Genomic DNA, 25,192 nt, shown 5'->3' with positions numbered 1-25,192 from the left:
TTCTCTCTCTCTCTCTCTCTCTCTCTCTCTCTCTCTCTCTCTCTCTCTCTCTCTCTCTATCTCCAAATCTCTTTGCCAAAAATAGCCAATCTAATCTATAAGCTCTACACCAAGTGGCATTGTGAGCTTGTAGATCTTTTATTGTTTTGGCAAATGTTCCCCCCAGAATATCGATGCTGGGGTTCAAGTGTTTAAAGACAGAATGAATGAATGAATGAATGAATGAATGAATGAATGAATGAATGAATGAATGAATGAACGAACAAACGAACGAACGAACGAACGAATGAATGAATGAATGAACGAACGAACGAACGAACGAACGAACGAACGAACGGATGGATGAACGAACGAACGAACGAACGGATGGATGAACGAACGAACGAACGAACGGATGGATGGATGAACGAACGAACGAACGAACGAACGGATGGATGAACGAACGAACGAACGGATGGATGGATGAACGAACGAACGAACGAACGAACGGATGGATGGATGAACGAACGAACGAATGAATGGATGAATGAATGAATGGGCCACCTCGTGTCCCATCCCTCATGGAATGATATGATACCTTTTCATACAGTTACAATAATTCAAATGTACACTTCTTGTTACACTGGTTACCAGCATTTCTGTTACTGGTTGTACATGGCTTTTTTTTGGTCAGGTCCCAGGCTTTCTCTAAATAGTTTGTCAATTTAGTCTTTTTCAAATAAACAGTTATAATAAGTTGTGCGTTAATGATATCCGTCACGTCAGCATAGTTCATATTAATAAACAACGTTTCTCGGACCCTCCAATAAATATGCAAACAGTTTTGACACTGTGACCGACATCCATTCGTTCAGATCAGTCTACACTACAGCATATCTCTATTTGCACTGCTTATGTATATCTCAATATAGATTTTTTTTTTATTTCGACGTCAGGCCTAAATGGGTTAATATCTATATCTCTTTCGATAAGGCTTATACTTACATATCTAGGGAACTGCTTGAAGGAGTGGAACATGTAGAAGCGGTGGAAGTAAATGATGCCGGTAGCCAGTGTGTCATAGTGTCTGAACCACAGCGGTTAAGGTTTCACCTTTGTATAGAACAGTGGGTTCCCAAACCTTTTCATGTCAAGGACCCCCAAATTGACACTCATTAGCCCGCGGGCCCTGATTAGAAAATATATGCCAAGGACCTCCATAGATTTTCACAGCTCTAGCAGTGATTTTTTTTTTTTTAGTTAGACCCTAAGGCCACCGTACGCTACCGTAATCTAGGGCGCTCTCCGTGGTTTTGATCTGATGGATATACTAAGCTCTTCATTTCTGACTTCTCAACTGCCTCTCGTTCAAAATAAGAACGCGATGGATTATATGGATAATATTAAAACGAGAGAAAGGTAATCAAGCAAAAAACAAATTCCTGGAAAAGAAGGGGGGGGGGGGGGGGGGGGGGGGGGGCTTTACAGAGTAAAAGCGGCCATGTCTTCCCGGCACCCCAGAGCTCCTATTTTGAAGGAATCCCGGGGCTGATTGTGTTAATATGCTGCTCAGTTTTAATGCACTGCACTTTGGGATTTTATACTTATTCTTTTTATTGATAGGTTTTAAATATACACTGCTGGTCCTGAGTAAGATTTTCGTTTTATATGTGCAAACATGTGAAATGACAAATAAAGTGAACCTTGATTATTAATATTATTATGGGGAAATACATATCAATTTGGGTGCTCCTCCAAATTACGCTAAAACGTAACTGGTGTAGTATATAGGAGGTAAGAAGTACGGTCGCCCCTTTTCCATCTCGCCCCACTACTAATAGCATGATGATGCCATTACAAACATGGGCTACATGGTAGAAATGTGTTTAATAAAACAAAATGAACTGCTAGAAGGTCCTAAATTAACTTAATTAAGCAGTCACCGTCTCTGTGTCATGTTGTTCTTTCTTAATTTTACAGAGTATAGAGACTATACTATACAATCAAATAAATCTGTACACAAGATTATTTCAGATTTCAGAGAGAGAGGGAAATACTAAATTAACTGTTAACTACATTACAACATTTCGCGGGGGGGCGAGTCGGTAAAGGGTGCGAGTCGTTTTGGTGTTCATATAGGATACAGTCCCAGGCGTGTGCCCACGTCGAAGATGAAGCGGGCCCCCTCTCTGCGGTAGCGGGCCTCCGTGGCGGGGTCCATCCCCTCGGACTGGGACGGCGTGTGGGCCAGGTCTCTCTTGTCCCAGTACCAGCATGGCTTGATGTGGTCCACCGGCTCCGCAAAGAACACTGAGTTCTCCCTGAAGTCTCTCATCTATGCCTGCAAGTCTGTCCACACCACCACCACCACCACACAACAAAAGAGTATACACATGGCATATATGAGTATGAATAAATCAAAAGGTAGGTCTAAAACAGTGTTGTTTTTGTCGACTAAAACTAAGACGAAAACAAAATGGGAACTAAATGAAAACTAAGCTATGATGACTAAAACTATAAGACTAAATGTATTGACAATTTCGTCAACAGATAAAAACTAGACTAAATGCTAGGAAGGGGTCTAGTGGACAAGAGATCCAGTAGTCATTTTACACTTGGTTACATGCTGAAAATAGCAGATCTACAAGCACACAACGCGTCGCGTTGCGACATGTTGTGAGCTTGTAAATCGGCTATTTTCAGCAAGTGTAAAATCAGTCAATACGACGGCATCAAGGCCTGCCAAAATACATTTTAGTCGACTAAATCAACTGTACATTTAGTCGACTAAAATTGTATGACATTTAGTCGACTAAAACTAGACTAACACTAAAACATTCCGGGTGACTAAAATGTGACTAAAACTAAGTGAAAACTATTCAAGAGACTAATGACTAAAACTAAAATCAAAATGTGCTGCCAATTACATTGCTAAAAGCAATGTAATGATTTGAACATCCTTGAGCATTGACATTCAAGTCGGCACAATGATGTCTACAAATACTACAAATGTCAGTACAAAACTTGTGGCTATAGCCAGCCTTCTTTTTCTTTTCTCTTCCTGAAAACTTAAAAAAACTATGGAGCTGGCACACAAACAGATCATTTTACCCACTTCTTTACACCAACCTGGGATGATGATGTGACAATAGACAATTCTGATTATGGCATAGATAAATAAAACAGGTAATATAGCATATAGGTTTGATAATGATGTAAGGCAGGCCTATGTGCATTTTCCACATCATCATGTAATGTTTTTTTTAAGACACTATCATTATTCATATAGGCTTTTTTGATTGATTGAAGTATTTATGAAGTTATTGACAGTTTGCAGAATTACAGTACATTTCAAGCATAACTCAATACAAAAAACTGTTGAGTGGACGACACCATAAAAGCCTTACACTTGTTTACAATAGGGCCCACCGTTTTCAATTCATCAAAAACATTTAGAGACAGGCCTGCCGCCTACTCTTCTACACTTCAGACTGTGAAGTGTATAGAGTTATGTAGAGTTATGAAATGTATCCATCATCAATATAGTTGCAGGCAGCCCTTTATGTGTTTTCACTACAGGGGGATATGCTGCATGCTGACTAGAATATCTTAATTGCATTCAAATCAAATATAATAAAAATAAACAAAGACAGCCCTGCATGAACGTACAGTACGGGGGTGTTTCTACCGTTTTTTGTAGAGGAAGTTTCAAATATTCGTTCATAAATAATCAGACTGGATCAATTCAGGATGCAGCAACAATAGCATACTGTGGGTGAGTGGTGGTCCTCCTTGGATAACTGCAGCTATGGCAGCCTAAATATACACATGGGCATTCTTTAATTCACATACATTTGATTGATTGATTGATTGAAATATGTATTAACAGTTTGCAGAATTACAGTACATTTCAAGCACAACTCAATACAAAGACTGTTAACTGTGAGTGGACGACCCAATAAAGCATTACACTTGCATTACATAACATTGATTGATTGATTGATTGATTGATTGAAGTATTTATTAACAGATTGGAGAATTACAGTACATTTCAAGCACAATTCAATACAAGACTGTTAACTGTGGACGACAGTGTCACGACACCATCATAAAGCATTACACTTGTTTACAATAGGGTCCAGCGTGTTCAATTCATTCAACATAGCCTACCCGGTGTTGGAATAATTCCTTCATGAACACTGGATGCACATCAATGGTGTGGTGGTGGAGGACTGCATGGGGGGGTCCTTAGTTGATTAACTGCAGCTGCTATTCCTCTATAACTGCTGTGTTACTATTGCACATGGCAAGCAAAGCATACGGTACTTAATTTTCTACCTCCAAAACTATATGAAAAAATGACCCTAAATGGTGATAACGCACACAACCAGGAGTCAACAGAAAAAGACGAATAAATAAAGAAGCTCCGGGAGGACAAATAATTAAACGTGTTGGGGTTTTTCTCCTGCTTCTTCTTCTTCTTTCATATATAGGCGTGTTGTTCTACAGCTCCAGTTTGCTAGTGTACTGCGTCGCACGACGGTGCCGCGCGCTTCAAGTAGCAGATTTACAAGCCCAAAAGGCGTCGCTTCCGCGATGTCTTATGAGCTTGTAGGTCTGCTATTTTCGGTGTGTGTGTATCGCTCATGCAAGACAAAAAAAACCCACAAACGCACGCACGCATACACACACACACACACACACACGCACACTCGCACACACACGCATACACACACGCGCACACACGCGCACACACACACACACACCCGATCAGTTGTGATTGGCTGAGACTTGAGAGCGAGGCTGAGGGAGCGCTCGTTTTGGTTCACGTGATACACTAACCAGCGCACAACCTATTCCGCAACAGCAGAGTAATCTAGTATTAAAGAGAGTGGCGACACTAGCGTTGACTCCCATTGTTGTAACAATGGAATGCGGAAGTGCTCATACTATCTCAATGGGATAGTTCCAATTAATGTTTGGAACTATAGCCCCATAGCACCCCGCTTTGTGGCGAAATCGCCACTGTCTCTTAGCTCTGTCCGCAACATCCCCGACTCGTCCAATGGTGGCGCCGGAGCGCTCCGTCACGTGAGGCAAAAGGGCGTGGTCTTTGTCAAGATAGGTTTCACGTGCACGTCAGAAGAGAGAGAGAGAGAGAGAGAGAGAGATAGATAGATACAGACAAGTGCTGGATATTATAGAGCAGAGAGTGGAGAGAGGAACCGCTACAAACACACACACAACAACACTGAGTACAAGGTAATAACACTCGTTTGTTTCACAGCGACATGGCGCCGCGTGGATATAATAATAATAATGAGCAGCGACTGCACCGCGTGACTCGTAACTAGCGCACAGACACGTGATATTGTAGGTTGAGCTTCTGAGAGTTGTTAGCCTGGTTAGCCTAGCCACCTAAAAAAAAAAAAAAGCCTTTAAATGGTACGAGTCGAACCCATCGGCCGGACGGATGCCAGTGCTGTGATTGGCCCAGCTTGGTTGTCAAAACAACCGCAGCAATCTGACTGTGTTATTTAAAAAAAATTAAATAAATGATTTGACACAATAATTAAATAAAAACATTTCTATTTTGTTTTTGCTGTCTTAGAGCAAAGCCCACAGTGGTCTGCTGTGGGGTCGAGAAGTTAACAGGTCTCTTAATAATAATAATAATAATAATAATAAATCGTTCAGATTTCAGAATCAGAAACACTGTTTCTGTTAATTTGGTTGCTTTTACAATCAATAGATGAAATAACGGTTGCTCCGGCAACCCTGGGAGATGGCAGTAAGCCAACCGACGCCCCCCCTTTGAGCGTCCCTCCGGGCGATGGGACTCCCGGACTCTAGCCTCTCTCTCTGTTTATTAATGTTAGCACAACATATCAAAGCCCTGCTTCTCTGCTGCTGCTCTGCTTCTGGTCCAATTAGATTGTACTGCTGGATGGGCGTGATGCCCATAGAGTCTACTACCACTGTCCTGTCCCAATGCTAACGCTAGCATACATACATACATACATACATACAGTTGTACATGTACATGCATGGCCTGCTGGGGGTGGAAAGAAAGATGATATAGTTCTCCACAGAGAGACACAAATAACTTGACCAGAACCCCAGGAGGAGTGCATGGCAAACTATTCTGGCAGAGAGAGAGAGAGAGAGACCTTTTATTCATTATATATAGAGAGACATACAGACAGATGTATTGTATGGTCATAACTAATTATTACTGTGGATGGCAGAGTAGATTTGTTTTTGTTGTGTATTTGTTAGGATCCCATTAGCTGTGTGCCCTAAAGCAGTGGTTCTCAACTTGAGGGGTGCCCCCCCCCCATGATTTGGGTGGTGAAGTGACAATTAGCTTGTAGATCTGATATTTTCACAATATTAATTGTATCTGTGGGACTGACTGAGTCAAAACATAATTGAATGCCGCACCCCACAACTCCTACAATTCCAAGTGCTAGTCAGTTCAAATGAAATGAAATGAAACTAGAGAAAGTGCCCTTCCGGGCACAGGTCTCCACCAGGAGGATAGGAGTGTGTGTGATGTTTGGCAAAATGTTTAGGAGTAATGTTTAGGAGCCTTTGATGGCAATTGGATGATTTGAGGCATTTTGTTCCAAAAATGTGTTTTGCAAAAATCAACCTGTTGGTGGCGCTATAACAGGCCAATGTGAAAAGGGTGGGATATATTCCTCAGCCTAGTAAGAAAATGTGTGAAAGATTTCACGTAAATTGTATGCTGCGTTCATGATTTGAGGCTTTTGTTCAAAACGGGGCAATCTTGCAAACTGTGAAAGCCAATTATAGCCAATTAGGATGGAATATGAAATATCGGACAGATCCGACTTGAGCACATGACCATAGAGATACTGTGTAACGATTTGTGAGATTTGTGGACAGAATCTGGAGGAGTAATATCAAAAAAGGTGTTTTACAAAAGTCAGCCTCCTGGTGGCGCTATAAAAGGCAGATGCGGAAATAGCAGGTCAAAGGTTTGTCCTTGGCCACTAGGGAGTGTGCATGCAACGTTTCACGCAGATCGGTGCAGTTTTAGGTAAAAATGTGAAAAGCTGCCTCATGGTGGCGCTATAACAGGCCGTTGTGGAAAATGCGGGGCAGAGGTTCATCGTTGCCATCCAGGGAGTGTGTGTGCAAAGTTTGGCATCGACCGGGTTAACGGTGCCGGAGATTAGCTGTACACAGACGGACGGAAGGAAGGACGGACGGACACACACACGGACGGACGGACACACGGACGGAGTGCAAAACATACTCTCTCCCCATGCCTTCGGCCTGGTGGAGACAATGATTATTATATTTACCCAGGGTATCTGGGCTAAGCTCAAGAACTTGTTTCCAGCCAGGCCCTGCTCATAGAACATTTCATCGTAGTGGTTCAATGCCTTGTTCAAGGGCACTTCAGCGGTGGTAATTTTAACGTGTCGGACCGCTGATTCGAACTGGCGACCTTCCGGTATCAAGACCGCTCCGCAATCCGTTCGGCCACCGCTGCCACTCATAATTATGATTATTTTGGGGGGTCGCGGCCTGAAAAGGTTGGGAACCACTGGCGTAGCCCATTTAGACCTGAGAACGATTCTAAATCCTGACAGTTTTCTGAAAAACCTATGTTTCTATGTCAGTGGTTCTCAAGCCTTTTCATGTCAAGTACCCTTTAAAAATATATGTAATTGGCCGCCGACCCCCATCTGAAACCAGAAGCAAAGATTTGAGTTAAAAACGTTCGCTCTGAAAGAATATATATTCTAAGATTTGAGTTAAAAACGTTCGCTCTGAAAGAATATATAATATATTCAAAGATTTGAGTTAAAAACGTTCGCTCTGAAAGAATATATATTCAAAGATTTGAGTTAAAAACGTTCGCTCTGAAAGAATATATATTCAAAAATAGCAGACCTACAAGCTCGTAGCGCGCCACTCGGTGGCGCGCTATGAGCTTGTAGATCTGCTATTTTTCAATGGCTAAAGCATAACATAATGCTAACACCAAAAGGGGTTCCCGCCCAGAATGGGTTAAGTGTTTGAACTGATTTTTGATTTTAACCAACTTTGCTTGGGACCCCCTAGAACTCCCCCAATGACCCCTGGGTGATCCCTGGACCACACTTTGAGAACCACTCTACTAGAGTGACTAGGATCGCAGTAGAACATAAAGGCAAGGGCGACCATCAAGGTGATAATTTGTGTCATAATATTAATGATATGGTCAGCCAGGAGGAAGTGCATATAAATTGATAGGCAGATGGAACTTAATTGATCCCGACGGTGGAATTCAGTTGTTGTCAATAGCTGCAGTTGGTCAGTAGAGCAGTTACTGACAAGTCACTGTAGAACACTGTTTTGGAAACAGTGGGTCGGGACTCGGGACGCATATTGTGGGTCGCAAACACATTTTTGTGTTTGCGACCCCCCCCCCCGGGCGTGTTCCTGAGGGTCTGGAATCTGTTCCGGGGTTCACACGGGTGTGATTTGTATGGGTCCCTTAACGTATTATTCCTAAAACATTTTCAAAATACCTTCCCAATGATTCGTTCAGTAATTTCATGAAGAAATCAAATAAATTCCATAAATTAGAAAACATGTTTAAGAAGTAGTGAAAATAGCTTCGCGCCGCGTTGGGTCCAAGAGTCTCCAACTGAAAAGTTTGGGAACCATTGCTGTCGACGTTCTTGCAGTATATTAATCAATGTCCTTTTAGAAATGCTTCGCGCGCGTGCGTGCGTGCGTGCATGCGCGCGTGCGTGTGTGTGTGTGTTATTGTGTGTGTGCTATGGAAAAGAAAAACCTGCTTCTTATTCAATTAACCTACATGAGCAAGATTAAGTTGTTTATTGGTCCTACATTTCAGTTTCAATATGCCTTCAATTAATTGCCTATACTTTCCAGTTTCCGGATGGCTTGGTTTGAATCGTGTAGTTTGAAAAGTTGCAGCTGACTCACTGTGCACACATTGCACAGTCAGTGTGTCATTGATTTGCAGGCGTCTACAGTTGGGCGAGTGCTTTTATCATGCATGGATATTTCCTCGGTTGAAAACGACCCGGGCGTTTGTGTGCATGTGGTTTTGTAGTATCGGGATTCTGGATTAAGTCAGTTTTATCATCAACTACAATAGCTGTGCATGAGTTTGCTTCGGAGATCTTGCTGTGTAGAATGTATTGGCATTAAATAAGGGAAGTAAGTATATACTTCCCTTAGCATTTACTCAAAGTACTGTACTCGAATACAGTCTGCAATCACCTACTGACTCGTGTGTGATACATTAACCAAAATCTCTATTTAACCCATTCAGTACGGGAACCCCTTTTGGTGTTGTAAGCATTATGTTATACTTTAGCTATTGAAAAACAGCAGATCTACAATCTCATAGTGCGGCACCGAGTGCCACGCCACGAGCTTGTAGATCTGCTATTTTTTGAAAAATCATGAAAATGTGTCGCAAATTAGGAATATATTCTTTCAGAGCGAACTTTTTAGATGGGTGGTCGGTGGACAATTACATATAATTCTGGGGGTTGAAAATGAAAACTGTCAGGATTTAGAAGACATTTGTAGAATCGTCCTCGGGTCTAAATGGGTTAACATTCCACGATCTGAAATTGAGTCCTATTCCACTGGCAAAGTAAGGCGATTTCAGAGCACAGAGTCACACAAGTCATGTATTTAGTGCTGTACGATTCTTGCTGAAATGTGAATCTCGATTTTCCTCCACGATAATTGAGATCACTATTCTCACACGATTCTCGTTTTGTCCATGACAATATTCTTTTGTCTTTTGTCTGTAGTTGCTGAACATTACTACGTTCAAAATGTGGACAATAATAATAGATTTTATTTATAACGCACTTTACATTTGAAACAAATCTCAAAGTGCTATAAGCAGAAATATATAAAAGAAAAATAAGAATAAAAATAAGAATAAAACAATTAAAACATTCTGTGATCACCTAAACAGCTAAAAGGTTAAAAGAAGCACACAGGGCATCTTAAACCACAACGTGTGTGTGTGTGTGTGTGTGTGTGTGTGTGTGTGTGTGTGTGTGTGTGTGTGTGTGTGTGTGTGTGTGTGTGTGTGTGTGTGTGTGTGTGTGTGTGTGTGTGTGTGTGTGTGTGTGTGTGTGTGTGTGTGTGTGTGTGTGTGTGTGTGTGTGTGTGTGTGTGTGTGTGTGTGTGTGTGTGAAATATGGAAAAGAAAAACCTGCTTCTTATTCAATTAACCTACATGAGCAATATTAAGTTGTTTATTGGTCCTACATTTCAGTTTCAATATACTTGATTGCCTACTTTCCAGTTTCAGGATGGCTTGGTTTGAATTGTGTAGTTTGAAAAGAATAAAACAATTCATCAACATTCTGTGATCACCTAAACAGCTAAAAGGTTAAAAGACGCACACAGGGCATCTTAAACCACACCGTCAACGACAACATCAGAGTTCTTGACTTAAACCTCTCATGAAGTCTCTCTCTTGTAGCAAAAACATAATGGCAACTAAAATGAAAATGGACAGCCATTTGACAGTAGCTGAGTATCCACCAAGGGGCCAGTGAGGCTATTCAACGTTGAAGCTCTGGGCCCTAGTGGTAGGAGGAGGGACTACAGGCGGACCCGTGGATTCATGACCGGGAAACCCCGTGCAGCTGGGCTTTAACATTGAGCGCTCGGTTGCACTTCCGCATTTGACCACCAAAATTTGGTGGTCAAATGCGGAAGTATAGACGTTCTGAGACGGTACTTCCGGCAGTCTTCAGGGTGCTTCAAAACGCCACTGAGCAACTTCCACTGACATGAATAGCTGGGGGGGCGGAGCTTCGCGCCAGTTCAGTCTCTATCCTTTTATATACTCTATGGTATCCACAGCTAAGGAGGCCAAGTTCCTTTATGTTCAGGCACGGGTATAAAATCAAATTCGTTTTTATTCGGTTCAAGTCCCACTAGGTGGGTGGAGATAATTGCAAGTTTTAACCCATTTAGACCTGGGTAAAAAACATTTGCTCCACATTTGCTCCACATTTTTACGATTTTTCAAAAATAGCAGACCTACAAGTTCACAGCGCGCCACTCGGTGGCGCGCTGTGAGCTTGTAGATCTGCTATTTTTCAATAGCTAAATTATAACATAATGTTTAAAACACCAAAAGGGGTTCCCGCCCAAAATGGGTTAAGAGTATGAAATGGGCAGCTGCAATCCCTGCTGTTACAGCCCTGCTGTTTATCACAAAAGGTGTGATAAAATGTGGATATTGGTAAAAACGTGGCTTGTTGAAATTCGGCAGTTGAAATTCGACCTCTTGATTGCCAGTGACCCTGCAGACTTTAACCACTTAAACCCTATTTACTTAGTGCAGTCAGTGGTTCTCAAACTTTCTCATGAACTATTTGTAACAATTGTGTGTTGTTAAATGTAAAAAATAAATGAAAATGACGAAAGGGCCTTTCTGTGTGGAGTTTGCATGTTCTCCCCGTGTCCCCTAGGGTAGGTACCCTCACAAAAAAACATGCAGTAATCCTGGTCTCTAAACTACCTCCCCCCTCGTCCAGCCGGGGCGCTTGATGGAAGGGAAAGGAACTGGTCAGAATAACGTGTTCCTTCCATGCGCTACGTCCGGCCGGGGAAACTCTCCCCTGTTAAGTGAAAAGAAGCAGCTTTGACTCCTCATGCATAGAAGGAAGCATGAGGTCAGTCTGCTGCCCCCCCCAGGTTGGCAGAGGAAGTGTAGCGCCCAGGATTACAATAGATAATTGACACTAGGTGAAAAAATGGGTTGTAAAATCGTGGGATAAAAAAAAAAAGAAATGAAAAAAATCTTGTATATTTTTTTAAAAACAATGCATGCAATACTGCCTCATCAAAGTTGGTATTGTGACTTTATATATTCTTTATACAATGACTTGCATGAGAGGGGGAGAGGTGGTGGAGTTAGCTGCTTTGGCACGCAGTTTGAGAGTTCAATGGAGTTAAGAGGTTGTGTCCGAAGCGCTCTTGACTTTAATACTTTTCATTGGTTCAATATTTTTTTCAACCAACACACAGATGTAAAGACCGACTGGACCCATAAGGGTCCATTCGGTTTCATTTTACGCTCTCAAGAGTTAAAGATCTCAAAAGGGTCTATTTGGTTCACCTGGAACCCTCTCAAGGACCACTGGTGGTCCCCCAGACCACTGGTTGAAAACCACTGCTCTACACGACATATCTTTGCCGACACGAGATTCCTAGGGTTCACGTGGTTTAAAAGTAAGAGGACAGGCCAGCGTGTCGATGGCCAGCTGTCCGTCTAGCAGACGGACTGAGTGGGACTGAAAGTGACAAGTGCTGCCACCGAATGTCACGGCTGTGCAGCTGTCTACTCCTCCAACCCTCCTCAAGCACTAGAATAAAATGTCATGAGGTTAGCTCACCCAGTAAAGTGTCAGCACATTGCAGAGGACAAGAAACAAAAAAAACCCCACTAAAGTATTGTGTTTTTTTCTTACTTTTTATTTTCCCTCCCGAGTGGACATTTCTCTGTCCACCCGATACGAGGCCGATTCTGCAAATGCCTAAATCAGTGAGTGGTTCTCAAACTTTTACGTGCCAAAGAAAGACCCCCCCCCAATATGATAAACCACTGTTCTAAAATCCCAAGAGTTTTTGTTGCTAACTGAAATCTAAAATGGCACAGCTGCTTTCCCGCTTTTAATGGGGAAGTGGGCCAGTCCACACCAATGCAACTCCTTGCAACTGCAAATACTTGCTCACTACTTGCTAGCCTGGTTAATAAACCAGACCGAATCAGCCGTTGGCAATTTTTTTTTTGCCTGCCAGCGGATTAGGGTCTGGCGAGGCTCAGTAGCACGCCTCTTTCCTACAACCGAGAACAGGTCGGGCCAATCGGGACACGGTATGCAATATGGGCGGGCTTTGGTACAGTGACGTTCAATGCTTGAGTCCTTTGACTGACAGTAGCTCTGACCAATTGCGTCGAAGAGAAAATGTTTGAACCCGCCCCCCGGGAAATGAAATCCAAGTGGAGCCAGCCCAGACTAATATACCGCGACAGTGTTGTGTGATATTAGTCTGGCTTATTAGCCAGGCTAACTACTTGCAACCATGATGTGGACTTCACTTTAGTAGACATAGTTATGTTGGCATACAAGACAACATACAAGACAACAACTGTCCAAAACAAACGTATACTTGTAGATCAGATCGTTTCCGGCTTTAGGTTACGGTTAAAAATGAGTTCAAAGTTCAAAAACTGTTCAAAAACATTGATGTTCTCGTGTGCGTGTGTGTGTGCGTGCGCTCACTTTTATTACTACACTATACTTGTGGCCAGGCAAAATAAATTGTTTGTCTCCGATTGGCTGTCATTTTTGGGCTGAGTCGGTAGGGAATTTATTTTATTATATATATATATATTTTTTTTTCGCGGAAGGATGGGTCGCAAGGATTATTTTATTTAAAAAAAATGTTTTTTCCCTGCGGCAATGATGGATAGGCTTCTTTTTTAATAACTTCAATATTTGCCCGAGTATAGCTAGCTAGTGCTACAGGTTAAAATACAAAAAACATGGCTAAACAGTAGCCCTGGTCCAGTGCTTACAGCGAGTAGAGAGAGACTCGCTGTAAGCACTGGACCAGGGCTAGCTAAATAGCAGACCTACAAGCGTTGTGAGCTTGTAGGTCTGCTCTGTTAGCTAGCTAGCTCACACACACTACACAGTCGAGCTCTTCATGGGTCCAAAAAAATGGTTCCGAAATCCAAAATAAATCTGTGACATTCTGAATTTCCGAGAGACCCGACCCAGCCAGGCAGACATACATGTGGACAGACAGAGAGAGAGAGGGGGGTTCCCTACAGACTGCGGCTGCAGTAGAGGGTGAGGGAGAAAAAAAAAGTCTCGTCTCTTGGAATATTAAGGCGCGACACTCAATGCACTTAAAACAGCTCCTACTTTGCCCTCTTCTTTATCCACGTGTGGGGAATGGGAACACTGTTGTCGGGATCCGTATATAAAGTATAATTGCACGCCGGTCGCCGGTGTTTTCATTCAAATCAGCGCAAGACAAACCAGTACACAGTAACGTCAACTGTCAATCCACCCGTCGTGCTCTCCGGGACGGAGAAGCTGACTTCTCTCTCGTAGTAGCCTATAAGTCGAGTACGTCGTTAAACAACTTGAAAAACTTTGGCTTTGGGCAGGTGTAGGCTACGTTTTGTTGGGCTGCATATATATCCATATATAATGACCTTTTTGGTCTGAGTGACTCGGTCGGAATCAAATGGGTCGCGCATATTTAATAGAGTCGGTCGGCAACCATCAATTTATTTTCCTCAGCCCGAGGGTCAAATGTCCCCACAAGTGTAGCATAATTTGAGATACGGTCCCATTCACACAAGCAGGGGAACAAGGGAGAGCAGCTGTGGAGGGAGACGGCAGAGATCACCATTAGGCCTCCTGCTAACAGGAGGGGGATAAATTCAATTGGCCCCTGGTCTAAGGTCCATGCAAACTGGACTTTGACACACGTGTGTGTCTATTTCGAGCCATCATTATGACGGCGCAAAAGAGACGGGGCTTAGCCTCCCTCTGGATGGTTCCCAAACCTTTTTTAGCAAGAGAGGAATTTGGGTAGCGAGAGAGGAATTTGTGTCTCCCTGGTACCCAAACTAGTATTGCGACTGCAGGTCGCATTTACTAGCAAATCGTGCATTTTCAGTCGGTTGGTTGGTCGGTCACCCCAGGCATGACCATATATGGTGTGACATCACGTGAGATCATCAGGGATGGAGATCCCTGATGTCATCAATATTAAGCCCATATATTATGGGAATATACGGTCCCCCTTTCTAGTCCTTTTTATGAGTATTCCATTTCAAATCGCGCTGGATGAACAAAGCGACTGTGTTTAGTGGCTCAATAGCAACTCCCTGTGACCGCGCATCTAAAATATGAATGCTTCTAAAATATGAATGCGTCTAAAGACTCTTAGCGAGTGATTACTAGTCCGATGACCTTCGTCATTGCTGTTTTGGGCAGACGAGGAGGCGCTCGGAACTACAACCAACTAGAATGGTGATGGCCGTTGCTGAACTATCGCTAGCGCCCCCTGGCGGTGGTTGAGAGTTCTCAACACGCCCGGAAATTAAGGCACGTCCCTGCCTGGGCCCTCATCAAACCCTGTACACTCAAGACACTGCCCCCGCTGCCACACTAGAGTTCTCACCAGGCCCGGAAATTAAGGTCCGGCCCTAACTGGGCCCCCATCAAACCCTGTGCAGTGTACACTCGAAGACACTGCCTCCGCTGCCACCCTTAGATCTCCATATATGCAGCTGACCTGTTCTGACATTCTATATGTTGACAGAATTCATTCCATATGTTGATCTGACCCCCCCCCCCCATGCCAAAGCGCCAGCGCTCGCCCAGCAGTCTGCTGTCACATAGGCAGATGCGTGCTTCTGCCTATGCCCTCTTCTTACTGGTTATATTTATGAACAAATGGTGATATTTAATGGGTCTCTCGACCAACGGTTTGGGAAACACTGCTCTGGATGAAAGCAGAAAAGAAATGCCAAGTTGCATTTAGGTCTACTTCTATTACTCCTTTTCATTTTGTATTATTAGTTGATTGTGTGCATTACTGGTCAGAGCCACGGGCCAAAGGGTTGGCTTGGAAATAAAACAGGAACAAGGCTGTTGTTATTAGACTCAGGGCCAAATGATTGATACAGTATGATAACTGTTCCTCCCTCCCTACTCACCCTCAATTCATTTCCTGACATGGATATAAAAGAGCCCAGTCTGAGTGTTTCTCTATTGTTTCTTAAGCCCAAACCCACACAGATGATTTGCCATGCAACTCGTCGGTTGCATGGCAAAATCATCAACATGCAACTACTTGCTACAATTATCCCCAATTGCAGTTGCAAGGAGATACATTTGTTGTGGTTGACCTTAAACATGTTTTGTTGCAAGGAGTTGCGACTATAGTTGCAAGAGGTTGCATTCAGGGCTTAAGCCCAAACCACACTTGCTTAACGCAAGTGTGGTTTGGGCTTAAGCCCTGAATGCTGCGTGATCCTAACAGTTTTCTGAAAAATGTATGTTGCGACTTGCGAGCTATACATCTAACATCACAATAGCAGATATACAAGCTCATAGTGTCACTTCTCGCCGCACACTATGATCTTGTAGATCTACTATGTTTTAATAGTCCCCGGACCCAACTGTAAGAACCAATGTGCTATATATCTTAAAATATATCCAAAAAAAGATGGAAATGCTGCCAAGATAATATGGATTTTGGTGGCAAAAAGTGTTGGGAAGAAAATTATGTCAAGGCTAAAAAAAAAGCAAATTGTCCATAGACATATTTTAGAATTCAATTAACCCATTCTAAGTGTTTTAAGAATTATGTTATACTTTAGCTATTGGAAAATAGCAGATATGCAAGCTCATAGCGCGGCCGTGCTACGAGCTTGTAGATCTGCTATTTTTGAAAAATCGTAAGAAATGTGGTGCAAATCTTTGAATATATATATTATTTCACAGTGAATGTTTTTAACTCAAATCTTTGTTCCAGGGGTCCCTGGAACAACATATTTTCAGATGGGGGTCGGCGGCCAAATGCATATAATTTTTGGGGTCCTTGACATGAAATGTTGAGCACCACTGATATAGAAACATGGGCTTTTCAGAAAACCATAGAAGCCATTTTTTAAAACTTCAACGCCTAAATGGGTTAACTAATGGTATTATTTATGGACTTTGATGTCTCATGGTCTCTTGCTCCCTCTAGTGGCGATGTACATATACTGCATAAACCTTTGGACTGCAGAAGTGAAAAATGCAGAAATGAATCAATAAGATAAATAGAAATAGCATTAATGAGGCCCATTTGTGTGGAGTGAAATAATAGCATACCGAAACCGAATGCATTATTCTTTACAGCTTGTTTTTTTTTTATCAAGTATAGAGGGTTTATGTGGGGCCGAATTTTCAACTCAAAAGCTAATTCGTACTGTGTGACAATTTCACGATAAATTATATTATGCAACAGGTCGTTTCGAGGAAGCAATCTGATTGGTTGAAACAGTTTTCCAGCCGTGCTTAAACGAGCGCTAAGGAACAACTAATTCAAACCAATAAATCAGCCGCTCTGTTCTGCCAAGAGTGGCAGCTGACATTTGTGATCATAGTGGCTACATCTGTCATTCAAAAAACGTGATTGTTTTAGCGATTATCTTAGTTTTAAGGGTAACCGTTGTATAATTGCGACTGTTGTACTTCTGCGATGTCTTTCGGAATTCCTGCAGCATCGCATGCGTGCATTAATGACGATAAAGAACACCCTCTCTCGTGTAACATCGCTTAACCCATTTTTTTTAGACCTGAGGTCGATTCTAAAAACATGGCTTCTAAATCCTAAAAGTTTTCTGAATAACAATAACAAATAATAATGTTTCTAGGTCAGTGGTGCTCAACTCTTTTTCATGTCAGAATTATCTGTATTTGGCCATGGACCCCCATCTGAAAATATGTTGTTTCCGGGGACCCCACAGAAGCAAAGATTTGAGTTAAAAACATTCGCTCTGAAAGAAAATCTATTCAAATATTTGCGCCACATTTGCGCTATGAGCTTGTAGATCTGCCATTTTCCAATAGCTAAAGTATAATAACATAATGTTTAAAACACCAAAAAGGGGTTAATTCCCATCCAGAATGGGTTAAATCTCTCCCATACGATTATTGTGCGCGTTTTTTGGTCACGACGATAATAACGATTTTTTTCGTCCCATCCCTGTTGTGCTTGTGTCCTCGTCCACAGGGCCTGTCGTGTTGCAGCTGCATCCATCCATCCATCCATCCATCCATCCATCCACACACACACACCAGCGTCCAGCCTTCGCCATGGGAAAGAAGAGTCGAGTGAAGACTCAGAGGTCGTCGGGGACGGGCGCCACAGCCGCCGTCACCCCCAAAGAGATGATGAACCTCATCTCTGAGCTCCTACAGAGTAGGTTTTCATTTAGTTTTTAGTCACATTTTAGTCACCTGGAATTAGGCATGTAACGATATATCGTATATCGATATTATATCCCGACGATATGTATCGATTTATTTAAAATTTATATCGATTTTCATTTTTTTTTATTTATATATATATATTTTTTTGGGGGGGGGCTAGTGTGTGATATGAAATGTGAGCTGTAATCATATTCTATCATATTCACATGCTTTTGGAGAGAAATGAGACAGAATCCATGCAGTCCCTTTCAGTAGTATATGCAGAGGGGAGCTGTATGTGTCTGTGACACAGGTGATGGTCGTTATTGATGCTCATTAATACATCAAGGAAGGCAATTATGTTTCTGCACTGTGTCAAATAGGTCTACATCTATCCTAAGATGCCATCAAAGAAAAGAAGACATGTTAACTCGAGCTAGGTTTAAACATGAAAGCATGTTTACAGTTGTTGCACAGAAATTAAGTAATTTTACATGAAAAGTAATGCTACTTTTGCAATGTAGTTAAATAAAAAAATAGTGAAAAAAGCTTGGGGGGAAGATAAATCATTAAAAAAAATCGTATCGTGAGTTGAGTGTATCGTTACGTGTTGATTTTGACAGCACATTTTAGATTTAGTCATAGTATCTTGAATAGTTTTCATTTCGTTTTTAGTTACATTTTAGTCACCTGGAATGCATGCCAGTGTTGATTTTGACAGTAAATTTAGATTTTAGTTTTTGAAAATATATATACATTTTTAATTTTCTTTTTTTTTTCAACCTTCAGCTTCTCCTAATCTGAATCGACTTGTGTTAATGAAATCGATGCATCGTTTTTTTTCAATGAATGTGTGCACATACGTGCGTGCATGTGTGCGCGTGTGTTGCTGCGCAGCAACAGTGAGACTTGGTACTCAGACACATACAGACAGACACACATTGCTGCGTATAGGAGAGGCCAGCACCACTCAAAAACACACCGCTAATCTCTGTGACCCTCTCATCTGTTGTGTGTGTCCTGGTAGAATGCAGCAGCACAGCACCCCCCGGAGGCAAAGAGTGGGAGGAGTACATCCAGATACGAGCTCTGGTTGAGAAGATCCGGAAAAAACAGAAAGGTGAGCAGAGCGCACACACACACACACACACACACACACACACACACACACACACACACACACACGATCATGTTTTAGGGGTTGTTGTGCAGCGTCGATACTTTTATCCAAGTAATCGTTAACCCCAGCTGTGTTAACACCTGTGCGTGTTGTGCCCAGGCATCTCGGTGCAGTTTGAGGCCAGCCGGGAGGACTCGTTCCCAGAGATGATGACCTGGGCTCAGGAGTGCGGGGCCTCTTGCGAGGGCTTCGAGATCGCCTGCTTCGGAGACGAGGGCTACGGCCTCCGCGCCACCAAGGACATCAAGGTGGGACAAACCACGGGGAGAACGGCCCGCTGGGCAGTTAACACCCAGAACGCCCGGGGGGGGTATTTGTAACCATTAAATCAGGACGCCCAGCGATTTGTTTCTTCACGGCCCATTTCGAGGTGCACAAGGCGCCATCTTGGATGTAGCTGAAGTAGCTAGGTGTAGCCAAAACACCCCCGAGGGATGTATGATTGTATGTATGTATGATGTATGATTACTTCTAACGCAACTAGCGACGGGACCGCGATGGGCCGTCAAAAACGTCTTTGGTTAGAATTGGACTGATTGATTTAGGTCAAGAGTTATTCACGTTTGAAGATTTTTTTCCCTCTCATCCACTAAAATGGAGGGGGTCCACTTTGGAGTACGTCCCAACCGGAAATGACATCGAATGTTGCTCAATGGACGCTCCCAGCCTGTGGAGCGCTGCGCTCGGTTATGATATCATTAATGTTCCGTGCTGTGATTAACACCTTGGAGGCCCAGGGCGGAGTTCTCCGCCCTCCGGAGATTAATGATAACAAAACCGTTCGCATCGCTCTAGAGCCTTGGAGCGCTTGTTGCCCATTCCGATGACGTGTCAAAAAGTGACACGTCATCGAAAATCTCCCCTGCCTGTTTAGCTGACGAAAACGAAAATCTTAAAACGATCATAACTCCCGATCTAAATCATCCCGTCTAATTCTGAAAAAATATCCTGTGTTTGACGGCCTTCCGCGGTCCAGTCGCTAGTCGCGATAGATTTATTATTACCTCCCGTTGTTGTCGATCGACTCTAGAGTGGTGTGGCTATTACACAGACATGCACACCAGCTTCCGGTGCGCCGGTAAAAGTGGTCCGTGCGCTACAAATGATGGGCACCCTGGATGAACTCTAAGGTGTGTGTGTGTGCGTGTGCGTGTGCGTGTGTGTGTGTGTGTGTTTGTGTGTGTGTGCGTGTGCGTGCACAGGCAGAAGAGCTGTTCCTGTGGATCCCCAGGAAGATGCTGATGACCGTGGAGTCAGCCAAGAACTCTGTCCTGGGTGAGCATTGCTATCTTGACTGAAGCAGAGGGTTTTATTATAGGCTTGTGCTTGAACCAAACATATTTTCAGACGGGGGGTCGGCGGCCAAATGCAGATAATTCCGGCGGGTCCTTGACGTCATAATGTTTGACCACCACTGAAGATATTTTGTAGAATCTGGTCTGAGGTCTTAACCCATTTTGGACTGAAAAAATCCTAACATTCTTCTGAAAAACCCATGTTTCAGTCAGTGGGGCTCAACCTTTTTCACGTCAAGGACCCCCAGCATTTTCTCTATTGGGCCACGGACCCCCATATCAAAATATGTAGTTCCAGGGACCTCCCAGAAGCCAATATTTTAGTTAAAAATGTTCGCTCTGAAATATATATTCAAAGATTTGTGCCACACTTTCACGATTTTTCAAAAATAGCAGACCTACAAGCTCGTAGCGCGGCACTCGGTGGCTAATGAGTGTCAATTTGAGGGTCCTTGACATGAAAAAGTTTGGGAACCACTGAAGTACACTAAGCCAGTGGTTCCCAAAGTGGGGTCCCCCCAGGGTACTTGAGGGGGTTCCAGGGGGACCCAGCTAAATGATAGTTTGGAACCAAATGGACCCTAACGGGTCCATTTGGTTCCATTTGTACGCTCTCAGAGTTAAATTAGCATTGATTTTACAATATAAATTGGGGGTCCCAGAGATAGAAATGCCATTAAATGGGGCGTCCGTAGCCTAATGCAGGGGTTCTCAACCTTTTTGGCCGGGGACCCCCGGAAATGTTTTGGCAATGTCTCGGGACCCCCGCCCCGCCCCCTCCCGACCCCCAATATAAATTGACTGCTACAATAACCTTAATAATAGAGACAATACACCATAAATAAATACTGAAACCAGATATAATCATTGGGGAAGATGTATGCATGTACTATGTGTACTATATGTAAACTCTTCATTTCCACTTTCCAGCCATTCATTTTTTTTTTTTTTTTTTTTTTAAATAATTTGGGGACCCCCCAAAATAATTTGGCGACCCCCCGAGGGGTCGCGACCCACGGGTTGAGAACCCCTGGCCTAATGCATGTCAAACTGGGAGGTCCTTGTAATTAAACGCGTTGCGAATCACTGCTATAGAACCGTAAATTATTTTTCTTATTGGGGTCCCTGGAAATAATATCTTTTCAAATGGTGGTCCACGGGCTAATTAGTGTCAATTTAGGGGTCCTTGACATGAAAAAGTTTGGGAACCACTGAAGTACACTAACCATGTGCCCCCTCCCCACCCCCAGGTCCCCTGTACAGCCAGGACAGGATCCTGCAGGCCATGGGCAACGTGACGCTGGCGCTGCACCTGCTGTGTGAGCGGGCCGACCCCGCCTCCCACTGGCTGCCCTACATCAAGAGCCTGCCGCTCGAGTACAGCACGCCCCTCTACTACCAGGAGGAGGAGGTGCGCCACCTGCTGGGCACGCAGGTAGGGCCCCTTAACACCATTACAACCCGTTTAAGCTGGCCATTAAAGGACCACTTCACCACTTTTCAACCTATCTTCATATAATAGGTCCTCACTAATAATCATGAAAAAATGGCACGATTTTTTTCTACTCAGTCTGTGTCTCATAGGAGGGCTGTGGGCAGTTTAGAAACCGTCTTCCAGTGACATCATCATTAGGCAGATTTTTTTTAAACAATATTTTTTTCACAAAAATACGATGGCTTCCATTTTCGCATTGCAACTTTTCAGGACTAGACAGCCTGCAGTTTCTATTAGCTTGTATTCCCCATCGATGATGTGGGAATACCTCCTATGAGACACGGAGTAGAAAAAAATGTCCCCATTTTTTAATTATTATTAGTGAGGACCTATTATATGAAGATAGGTTGAAAAGTGGTGAAGTGGTCCTTTAATTGTGACGTAGATAATTGCGTTGTGTGTGTGTGTTTTTTTGTTTTTAAACAATGGAACGTTACAATTTGTTTTTCCTTTCAGACTTCGTAATCACACATTGCACAGGGCAAATACGACAAATAACTTAACCCATTTAGGACGGTACATTTTAGCAATTGGAAAAATAGCAGATCTACAAGCTCACAGCGCGGCACTTGGTACAGGATTTATGAGCTTGCAGATCTGCTATTTTTTTAAAGATAATTATTTCAGAGCGAAGGTTTTTAAGTCAAATCTTTGCTTCTGGTGAGGTCCCTGGAACAAAATATTTTCAAACATATTTCAGGCGGCCAATTACATATAATATTTGGGGTCCTTGACATGAAAACCTTTGAGAACCACTGATATAGAAACATAGGGTTTTTCAGAAAACTGTCAGGATTTAGAAGACATTTTTGTAGAATCTGGTCTCGGGTAAATGGGTTAAATATACAAGACCCAATGAATCATTTTGATTAATTTCCCTGCCAACAATTTACAAAATAGTGGAAATGGCTTTAGTGGAAACCTTGTGCCGCGTTTGTGTCACGCGTGTTTGAAAATGTATGGTCCATTTTTCAACATGGAAACGATTGACCACCGTGCAAAAATATATTATTATTATATTATCTCAAACTAGAGCATTCACTTCTAGTCATTTTTACTAGTTGACTAGTTGCCTAGTTTACTAGTCGACTAGTTGTTTAACTACCTATTATGTATAAAATAAATTAAAAAAAATATTATTTTGTTTTATGTTTTTTGGAAATAAATATTTGTACATTGAAAAACTGTGTACATGGTGACTATAACTATAATCTACTTGCTGATCTTGAGGCCTACAAAATCGGGAAAAAAATAAACTTTTTTTTTTCTTTCTTATCAACTAGTCAACTAGTACCAACAAGGTCGACTAGTGGATTTACTAGTCGACTAGTAAACTAGTCGACTAGTAAACTAGTCGACTAGTTGCTTAATGCCCTATCTCAAACAGTATCTAAAATGATGTCAAATAATTGCGATCAGGCGATCATGCCCTAATTGTGAGCACCTTCTACTACACGCTACAGGTGCTGCAGGACGTTTTGAGCCAGTACAAGAACACGGCGCGGCAGTACGCCTACTTCTACAAGGTGGTGCAGGTGGGTTGGCACGCACGCACGCACGCACGCACGCACGCACACACGCACGCACGCACGCACGCACGCACGCACGCACGCACGCACGCACGCACGTCAGTGTTCGTCGACTAAAACTATGACAAACTGTTCATCAACTACCTTTTTTTCGCTGACAAAAACTAAGCTAAAGCCATATTCGCACGGGACTAGTATTACCCCAGGACCCCAGGTAATTAGTAATTGTTTTTTTGTGGCGGATTCGCATTAGATACGCGCGTGTTTTTTACTTAAAATTACAGACATTCTATTATCAAACAGAAAGGACGTGCCGTTCATTTATAGTAGGCCATGCCACTCTATATGGGGACGTTAACAGTTTAAGGGCCCCAGACGGAGATCACCGTCAAGTTCATGGTCAGTTGCCCAGGACGGAGATTGATAAATGGGACGGAGATTAATGATATCAAAACCGGTCGCATCGCTCCACAGCCTAGGAGCGCTTGTTGCCCAATCCTCGGTGTTGCACAACAGTGACACGTCATCGAAAATGTTCCCTGCCTGTTTAGCGGACGACAACGAAAATCTTAAAACGTTCATAACTCGCGATCTAAATCATCCCGTCTAATTATGAAAAAAGATCCTGTGTTAGACGGCGCTCCGCGGTCCAGTCGCTAGTCGCGATAGATTTATTCTTACCTCCCGTTGTTGTCGATCGACTCTAGAGTGGTGTGGCTATTGTTAGCTGCTACACAGACATTCACAACAACTTCCGGTCCCCCGGTAAAAGTGGTCCGGGCGCTATAAATGATGGGCACATTTTATTAATGGATTAAATAGGTCCGGGCCCTCAAGGTGTTAACAGTTTGACGGCCACTTTATTGTTTAATCCAGTGTTCCACCGCACGTAAAACGCTATACCCGACATTTGTTTAATGCGTTTAATTTGCCGTTTTAAAATAATTAAAAAGAAACAGCGGATTTATCCGGGACCTGATGACGAGGCCGTCGCGTTATGATGACGAAACCGGAAATCAAGTCATCATCTGGGCTGCTAGGGCTTCTGGGAAATTGAGCTCAATGTAAGTGGACGGGGGGTTTGTTTGGACTACAATGCCTCATGGAGGCGGATCCTGTAGCGCATTGTAATGGCCGCTGGTGCTGATGATCAAAACATGCCGACGGACCATTTTTCGCCGGATTTTCGTCGTTGAAAGCTGCAAATACTTCAGCGTATGCTCTAAAGGTAATAAAACAATCTCTGCAGCGTAGAATATTTGATTAAATAGCGGGTTTTATGGAGTCAAACTGTTAACAGCATTTATTTAATATTAAAGTAGGCATATTTATTCACTCTGAATGAAATAAATAATTCTGATTCTGATGCCGGTAAAGCCAATTAAACAAATGTGACAGGAAACGCATCACATGTGTTGTTCTCCCAGATCATGGGATGAAGTCGAGTTGAGTTGCATACTATTTATAATTTGAGAGCAGATCTAGTACTACAAGCTATATAATAAAACAATTGTGCACTACCTTGTTTGCAGGTAGACAAAACAGGAAAGGGGCGCACACCAGTGTTGGTGAGGTGCTGGCCTATAAGGCAATAAACGAGTAAAAATAAGAAAAAGGCTGCACACTCGTAGCCACGATGCTGTGGCACCGGTGGCCGAGCGGTTTGCGGAGCGGTCTTGATACCGGAA

General features: G+C 42.9%; 2 protein-coding genes across 2 annotated transcripts in view; one reads left to right on the top strand and one right to left on the bottom strand.

The window, feature by feature from the left end:
• The window catches only part of LOC306942640 (cyclin-K-like), a gene marked incomplete at its 3' end in the record, with an annotated part of 17,749 nt that extends 13,533 nt beyond the window's left edge, over window positions 1-4,216 (bottom strand). The window contains exons 1-3 of the mRNA XM_079528648.1: window positions 4,150-4,216; window positions 2,124-2,328; window positions 985-1,066 (exon numbers count right to left, since the gene is read on the bottom strand). Coding sequence (XP_079384774.1) covers window positions 985-1,066; window positions 2,124-2,314 — 273 coding nt within the window. The 5' untranslated portion in view covers window positions 2,315-2,328; window positions 4,150-4,216. The remainder of the gene's footprint in view (window positions 1-984; window positions 1,067-2,123; window positions 2,329-4,149) is intronic.
• An 888-nt stretch (window positions 4,217-5,104) lies between these two features.
• Window positions 5,105-25,192, top strand: part of LOC306942638 (actin-histidine N-methyltransferase-like) — a gene marked incomplete at its 3' end in the record, with an annotated part of 35,002 nt that continues 14,914 nt past the window's right edge. The window contains exons 1-7 of the mRNA XM_079528646.1: window positions 5,105-5,241; window positions 17,827-18,015; window positions 19,033-19,125; window positions 19,285-19,433; window positions 20,388-20,460; window positions 21,731-21,915; window positions 23,439-23,510. Of these exons, the coding sequence (XP_079384772.1) occupies window positions 17,910-18,015; window positions 19,033-19,125; window positions 19,285-19,433; window positions 20,388-20,460; window positions 21,731-21,915; window positions 23,439-23,510 (678 nt within the window). The 5' untranslated portion in view covers window positions 5,105-5,241; window positions 17,827-17,909. The remainder of the gene's footprint in view (window positions 5,242-17,826; window positions 18,016-19,032; window positions 19,126-19,284; window positions 19,434-20,387; window positions 20,461-21,730; window positions 21,916-23,438; window positions 23,511-25,192) is intronic.

The sequence above is a fragment of the Electrona antarctica genome (genome assembly GCF_951216825.1).
Source record: "Electrona antarctica genome assembly, chromosome: 18".
In the NCBI taxonomy this organism is placed as follows: Eukaryota; Metazoa; Chordata; class Actinopteri; order Myctophiformes; family Myctophidae; genus Electrona; species Electrona antarctica.
Note: the sequence above shows the minus strand (reverse complement) of the source record. Positions and strands in the feature narration are given on the sequence as shown.